The 8,104-nt window shown below is 51.0% G+C and overlaps 1 protein-coding gene across 3 annotated transcripts in view; it reads right to left on the reverse strand.

Annotated features, from left to right (window-relative positions):
- Positions 1–4,598: 4,598 nt before the first annotated feature.
- RPS6KA2 (ribosomal protein S6 kinase, 90kDa, polypeptide 2) overlaps positions 4,599–8,104 on the reverse strand; it is a 331,396-nt gene continuing 327,890 nt past the window's right edge. For all 3 annotated transcript variants that reach the window (XM_006871180.1, XM_006871178.1, XM_006871179.1), the window contains 3 exons: positions 7,430–7,547; positions 5,659–5,796; positions 4,599–4,724 (listed from right to left, as the gene is read on the reverse strand). In XM_006871180.1, coding sequence (XP_006871242.1) covers positions 4,599–4,724; positions 5,659–5,796; positions 7,430–7,547 — 382 coding nt within the window. The remainder of the gene's footprint in view (positions 4,725–5,658; positions 5,797–7,429; positions 7,548–8,104) is intronic.

The raw sequence follows: 8,104 nt of genomic DNA on the forward strand, positions 1-8,104 counted from the left end.
GGTCAGTGTGAACCGCAAGGTTGATGGTTCAAACTCACCAGCTGCTCCTCAGAAACCCTATACAGGGTGGCTATAAGCCGAAACCAACTCAACCACCCTTCACAACACCAAGGACCCTAAGAGCCACTGTCCTCATGGTCCTTCCTACTGCGACCACTAGGGGGCAGCCCACTGTTGTTGCTGTTGTCATGGTGACACCTTGTGTGAAGGGTACCGCTGACCTGAGGGGCTTTCAAGGAAACATCACCAGGCCTGTCCTGCAAGATGCCTCTGGCTGGGTTTGAACCACCAATGTTTTTGTTAGTATTGAGTGCTTCACCTTTTGTGCCAACCCACAGAGGAATGCTATCCTGTGTGGTGAGTGTGTGTGTATGTGTGTGGAGCGTGTAGGTGAGCTGTGTATGTATGGCTTTTGTGTGAAGTATGTATATGCATGAGGCACATGCAGGTGCATATTTATTGGTATGTACTGCACATGTGTTGTGTGTATGCATGTTGTATGTAGTGTATGTGCTGTGTGTATATGCATTGTATATGGTGGGCATGTGTTGTGTACATGTACCCCAGTGTTGTGTATGCACCTGCGTTGTGTGTATGTGTGGTATTTTTGTGTTGTGTGTAGATGAATTGTGTGTGTGTCAGTGTGGCATACATGCAGGTTGCATGTGTGTACATATTGTTTGTGGTGGGCATGCATGTTGTGTGTGTATACATATGGTAGTTATGTGCGGAGTGCATATTGTGTGTTGTGCATATGTGTGTGTATGGGATGTATTTGTGCACGATGGTTGCATGTGCTGGGCATGTGTACATATGGTATTTATGTATTGCATGTATGCATGTGGTGTGTATATATGTGGAATGTGTGTGTTGTGTATATGGGTTACATATGTGCATGATGTTGCATGTGCTGGGCATGTGTGCTGCCTGTGTGTATGTGTGGGATGTATGGTATTGTGTATTTGTGTGTGTATGGGATGTATTTGCGCTAGATGGTTGTGTGTACTGGGCATGTGTTGTATGTGCCTTTGTGTTGTATGTGTGCATCCCTTACTTGCTGACACATACTGGCCGAGAATTTATCAAATGGAAAAAAAACAATTTGGTTGGAGAGCCCCAGGCCAACAGTGCAGCCGTGTTTATCTCTGTATAAAGAGCGAGCGGTGGCAGGCACAGGCTGGACAGCACATAGAGGTGGATTCTCGGGGACTGTCCCCAGATGCCCACTGTGTGGCCATTGTCCCTCCGCTGGGCTTTACACACCCAGACAGGCTCTTGTGACAGGGCTGGCTATCCTCTCCCTCACAAGGATGCCTGGTCCCAGCTATGATCGGCAGTTGGCAGCCCTGATTGCTGACCAGGGACAGAGGAGTAAAGCCCATCTATAGACTTGTTGGTAACAAGACAGAAAGTCCAGAAGTTATCGTTATGCTAGAAAAACATTACACTTCATAAAACCCAGATTTATTCAAAAAATCTATTCAGAAAGTCTGGAACGCGTAATAAATATCTGTACAGTGCCGCCAAGCGTAAACACAACACAGAAAGCGCGAGCGTGACGCCATTTGTAAACACAAGTGCAAAGCTCGTAGACAAAGTGCTGAGTCTCATGTCCAGGGGAAAGGACTGCTGGCCACCTGTGTCCACAACTTGCTGCTGGCCGCTGGTGGGATCCGGTGGCCCCTGAATTCATCCACGCTGGACACCCTTCTCACTGGGACCTATACTGTCCTTCTCATGTGAGAACCGTAGGACTCTTAGAAAAAGCACAGACAGCAGCTCAAAAGTGCTCCTGTTTGAGGAAGCGGCTTGGAAAAGAACACCGTTTCATGATCAATACTGGCCGACACGAAGTACTAGGGCCACTTCAAGCTTCCACACGTCCACACACACAGTTAATTGAACACCACACATATCTCACTCAATGCAAGTAGAAGGACTCTTGGCCCACTGTTGATGTTTTGAAGGTGTGGGTACATCAGGCGTTCCCCTAAAACAGCAGGGCTACATAGGGACGGGGAGTGGAGGGGGTGCTGGCCCAGCTAACTGGGGACCCAATCTGTTTTTTCTGACCCTGAGGGAATAGACGGTAAGAATGTAGGGAATTTGTGTAACGCTTTGTACTTACTTGTGCTGCGTGTGAGGGAAATGAGAGATCATCACACCTCCCGTTGACAGATCATGGCCTATAAAACCTTCTGCGGGCGTTTGAAAACTTAACTCATGTTGGCAGGCTGACTCTGTGGAAGGATTTCAAGTATTGTTTTGTTTAGAAGAAGGTAGGGAAACGGAGTTGTTTTACAGACATTCAACGAGAGCAGAAGCAGCCACCATTGTCTGGGGCAGTGGAGACCGGTGTGAAGGGCAGTGTTAGGGTTCTCAGTAGGTCACAGGGACCCCGTTGGAGTTCTTACCCTTCAGAGAGGAAGGCTGCAGCAGTGCGCGTAACTAAAGACAGCGGTGTGGTGCCCACAGATGGAAGCCCACACAGAGAGCTTTCCCGGCAGTGCCTGCTCTGATTTTATAGTCCACTCTCTCATCCAAACGCACTGCTTTGATTAAGCTCCTGTGCTAATGGAAAGTTGGATGGATGTGCAGTGAACCTAAGATAGGAAGTCTTTTGCTGAGTTCTAGAATAAGTTTTCTACCGAGCAATAAAGTAAGTTCAGAGCCGATTAATGATGGTGGAGTGGGGGGATTTTAGACCCAGTAGGCTATGAATGCATCTACGGCCTTCCTTTAATCTTTGGTTTCTGGAGCACGAGCTTCACTGGGAAAGGAAGGGCCCTTAGCTGGGCTGTATTTTAGGTCCTGAAACAGTGTGATCAAGCTGAGCAGTTATTTTTCAGAATGCAACACTTCCTGCCTCGAGTTGGGTACAAGAGAGACCACCACCAGCTAACTGCTACAGAGGTGGTCCCAGGTGTGTCAGAAAGTTCGTGGAAACTCTTCTCTGTTCATTTCCCACTAACTTTCTGAAGGCCCGTTGCATGCTCCATGGAGTCCTCAAAGGTTAGTTTTTTGGGTGGAAGTACATCACCAGTACATCTACCTAGGGGCCTCTGAGTGGGCTGAGTGAATGAACTCTTTGTACCACCCAGGGTTCCATGGGGAAATTTTAAGAAAACCTCCAAAATCATTGTCTTCGAGTCGATTCCGACTCATAGTGACCCTGTAGAGGGTTTCCAAGGTGTATATCTTTACGGGAACAGAAAGTCTCATCCTCTGCTGTTGGATGTGAACTGCCGGCCTTGTGGTGAGAGGTGAAGTAATGAGGGTCTTAAATAGGTTGCGTTTTTAAGGGCAGGAAACAGTTCAAGATGGGCAGGCTTTTTGTCTTGATTTTGAGGTGGGTACACAGTGAATTGAAATGAAAGGGCAGAGACCACGAAAACCCATCTCCAACTTAGCAGGCACCCCCTCGATTTGACAAATGGGTCAGAAACAATTTAAAAATCTTAAAAAAGTACATCCTGCTTTGGTGGGGCACACAGGGTCCTGGGGCAGTTCAAGAACAAGGGTGCCCACAAGCCCTGGAAGCTGGCCCTTCCAAGCACAGTTCATAAAACAAGGCAAGTACAGCAGGGCATGGCCCACTCTCCCTGCAAGAACACGGCACACCAACCAACACAGGGATACAAATGACAAACTCAACCTGCAAACAGAGCTCTGCACAGAAACGCTACACACAACACACGCAGCAACACGGCACACCAACCAACACAGGGATACAAATGACAAACTCAACCTGCAAACAGAGCTCTGCACAGAAACGCTACACACAACACACGCAGCCTCCGCTAGGGGACCAGGCACCTCCCTGCTGGGGCCCCAACCGCTGGAACAAGTCCCGTATTCACAGTTTCCAGTCGACAGAAGAACGTAAGGACACGCGGGCCCACCCAGTCCTGGGCAAGGCTGGCCTGGAGAGCCCAGTGTGTCCACAGCCCCTATGACCTGGGGTTGGGGTGGGGGCCTCAGAGCTTGGGCAGCCCCTGAAAGGGCATGAGGAAAGTGGGGGGGGGGCAGACTGCCCCTGGCTCCTTCCTGGGGGAGCTCTTCCCTTCACTGGAATTTGAGACAGAGGGAAGGAGCCCCCAGTAAAAGCTGGGGGGTAATGTTAGAACAACTCTGGATTACTTTGGAGTGTAATAGGGTGTCTGGTAGGTGGCATGGTGCCAAGCCCACCATCTGCTCAGGAGAACTAGGCACAGCTGCCTCCTGCCCCTCACAGGGAAAGTTCTGGAACAGCTTGGGTGGTGCAGGACCACACCGACAAGGTCATCACTAAGGCGTCAGCAGTGGAAGCTGACCCAATTAATGGCTGGATAATTGGAAAGAAAAGAATCCCTCTCCTTGGAAAGCAAGCAGCCTATGACGAGGCCTAGAGGGTGGAGGGCCCAGGGGCTTGAATTCACTACTCTGCGTGGGAGTGGTCGGCAAGCTTGGCACAGCCAGGCTCTGGGGTCCTCGGGTGGTACCCCACCAGGCTGAGAGGGGAAGCGTGGACAGCAGCGATGGTCGGTCGTCCCGGCGACGCAGGGTGACGTCCGTGTCCCGAGTCCCTGGGGCGGAGCGCAGTACTGGTCCACATGGGGCTACAAGCGCGTGGACGTGAGTCTCTTCATGCCGCGGCGCTGCGCCAGGCTGGACGAGAGCACCGGCTCCAGTCGAGGCGCCTGCGGGGTCCTGTTCAATGCGAAGTAGGTGGCCGCCATGGCCCCCTGCGGAGCAAGGAGCGTGTCAGCTTGTCCCCTTGGAAAGTGAGACCCTCCCGCCTTCAGGAGAGCTTGTGTATGAACTCAGGAAGCCGTAATATGCTGTGGGATATGGGGATCTCCCCCCTCCAGAAGAGCTTGCGTATGTACTCAGGGGCGTTCAGGGTTCTAGGGGGAGTGGGGATCCCTTCAGAAGAGCATGCTTATGAACTCAGGGTGTTCAGTGAGCTGGGCCCTATCCTGCACCCCCCGAGCTGAATGACAAGATGAGTCTGGGGGTATAAGTGCAGGGAGGTGTCACAGGTGTGGTGGGCCGGGTGGGGGTGGCTGTACACAGGCCCTTCACGATCATGGTGTCGGCTCCTCCACTCTTCATGCACAAGCCACCCCCCAACCCCACCCCCCCAGGCCACATTAACCTCATTGGGCTGAAATTTGGGGACACTCGGAGTTCATGCGTCAAACCAAATGTTTCCAGTGCTGGGCCAGCTGGGCCAGGCCTGCTCTGAAGGCTCCCTGAGCTCACAGAGCCCACTGTGGCCAAGGCTGCCACTCCGCAGTGGCTCAGACTGACTTGGATACTACCAGCTAGGTTCACCCTGGAGTAGCTCTAAGTCTTTGGGAAGGATCTAGAAGGGCCCACTCCCTGCGGGATGTTGTTTATTACTGTGGAGTTAGTTCCAAGGTTTCCAAGCTGGTAGGTTTGAACCGCCGACCTTGTGGGCAGCACTCCAGAGCTGATTCTATAGCAGCACACAAGCTCTGAATGGTTGGAGCACCTGCATGGCCAGACAGCCAGGGTCTGAATCCTGAATTTTAACACAGTCTTGTCACGTCTGAGGGTGTGCTCGTATCCTATCGGGGTGAAGTCACAGGTGCCACAAACACCATCGACGGTTTGGGCCAGTACCCCATCATCTTATCCTACTGCGGTCAGTACCTTCACCAGGTGGACATCTGGTCTGCTGAGCTGGCTTTGGGATAAGTACTCCCGGTTCACAATCCAGGGGTGCTTTAGGACTTGAACGGCCGTCAGACGCTGCTGAGGGTCCACGTGGAGCATCTTGGATACAACATCCTGTTGGCAGAGTTGAGAAGGGGAGAGGACAGAGCTGGGTAAAGAGCTGCCTGGCCAATCTCCCTGCAGGGCAAAGCCTCACTGTGGACCTGGACTCCACGTGGCATTTTGGGTCAGTGGAGTTTTAAGTGTTCACTGTTCCCAACTGACTCGACAGCACTTAACAACAACAATCACCACCTGAAGGAGACGTGGTGGTGCACTGGGCTAAACAGGGTCAGAAGCTCAAATCCACCAGCTGCTCCTTGGGACAAAGATGAAGCTATCTGCTCTCATAGAGATCACAGCCTGGAAAACCTGAAGGATCAGCTCTACTATGTCCACCTTCACCCCTAACATCTCCCCTTCACCACCTCCACCATCATCCTCATCATCCCCGTCACTAGCTCTACCATCATTTCCATCATCCCCTCCACCATCCTCCTCCTCATCTCCATCATCACCTCCACCATCCTCCTCATCATCTCCATCATCCCCTTCATCATCCCCTCCACCATCCTCATCATCTCCTCTACCATCCTCATCATCTCCATCATCACCTCCACCATCATCCCTACCACCATCCCATCACTTCCTTCTCCTTCACCTCCACCACCATCCCCATCATCCCCGTCACTATGTCTACCACAGTCCTCATCATCACCTCCACCAGCCTCCTCATCATCTTCATCATCACCTCCACCATCCTCCTCATCATCTCCATCATCCCCTCCACCATCCTCATCATCTCCTCCACCATCCTCCTCATCATCTCCATCATCCCCTCCATCATCCTCCTCATCTCCTCCATCTTCCTCATCATCTCCATCATCCCCTCCACCATCCTCATCATCTCCTCCACCATCCTCATCATCATCTCCATCATCACCTCCACCATCATCCCTACCACTATCCCATCACTTCCTTTTCCTTCACCTCCACCACCATCCCCGTCATCCCCGTCACTATGTCTACCATAGTCCTCATCATCACCTCCACCATCCTCCTCATCATCTCCTCCACCATCCTCCCCATCATCCCTGTCACTAGCTCTACCATAGTCCTCATCATCACCTCCACCATCATCCCTACCACCATCTCATCACCTCCTTTTCCTTCATCTCCACCACCATCCCCGTCATCACCTCCACCAATCCCCCTGGACGAGGTTACACAGCGATGGTGGAGTTGGAATCCGAACCCTGGATCTGACTTCTTCCTCAGCCCCTTTACCCAGAAGACTGACAGTTGGCAATATTTCCTTTAGTGGCTAGAATAATCATTTACTATTTTATTGGAGAAGAACTGGGTGATGCTGACTAAAAAGACCAAGAGTCTGATGTCAGAAGAAATGAGGCTGATTCACACAGGGAACCAACCGGCCAAGAAGCTCATTGCAAACTGCCACCGAGGAGCAGGAAGGCTCTCTGCATGGAGCTCTGTCTGTGTGTGAGACACATTTCCTCAGACTTCAGGAAATGAGGAGCACTGCAGCTATTCTTTGCATCTGAGTTACTTTAACTGACAAGGCTGAACATCCATAAGGCTAAAAGATCTCTATCACGCATGGAGGGTAGTCTCCTAGCTTCCTCCTGAAAAAATGCTCACCACAGACTGCACACCTGAGAAGTGATAACATCAGGAAGTGGCTCACCTTCGCTGTGTCAGACACGCAGTCCCAGTTCCCGCCAGAGAGGGCGTACTTGCCGCTGCCAATCCTGGCCAGGATCTCCTCGGGAGTATCATCTGGTCCATTTGCAAATGGGGTGAATCTATGTCATGAGAACATGCATAGCAATGAGCTTCCAGTTCATCATCTGAAGTGACATTTACAAACCGCTCGTGAGCCTTGCTTATTAAAAAGAATAGCTCTCTCGGTTAAACTCCCAATTCCAGGCCTGAAGATACGTGGTAAACCATAATTTATTTCCTAATGCTAGATCTATTTTCCTTACTTGGGCAGAGCTGGAGTTTGATAGGGAAAGTGCAGAAACCTGTGGAAACCCAGGATTGATCTTTGCTGAATTACTTCTGGGTTCCCATAGACTGTGGCACAGTGCTCTCCCTGCTGTCTCCGTGTGACGCTGTGGCATGGCATAGTGGTTTTTGTGGAGACACTCTGGTCTCGTGATAGCCATGGTGAATTGGTTTCTCACTGGATGAGACCCTAAAGTTTGAAGTCAGAGACCCCTGTTTGAGCCTCAGGGCTCTGCTAACAACTTGGTTCTTGAACAAATTAATGATTTGAGCCTCAATTACAAAATGAGTAGAAGAATCTACTCCCAGAACCCTGGGAAGCTCCTACCAGTGATAACAGGTAAAGTCTGGC

This window comes from Chrysochloris asiatica, unplaced genomic scaffold, assembly GCF_000296735.1.
Source record: "Chrysochloris asiatica unplaced genomic scaffold, ChrAsi1.0 scaffold00162, whole genome shotgun sequence".
Lineage (NCBI taxonomy): Eukaryota > Metazoa > Chordata > Mammalia > Afrosoricida > Chrysochloridae > Chrysochloris > Chrysochloris asiatica.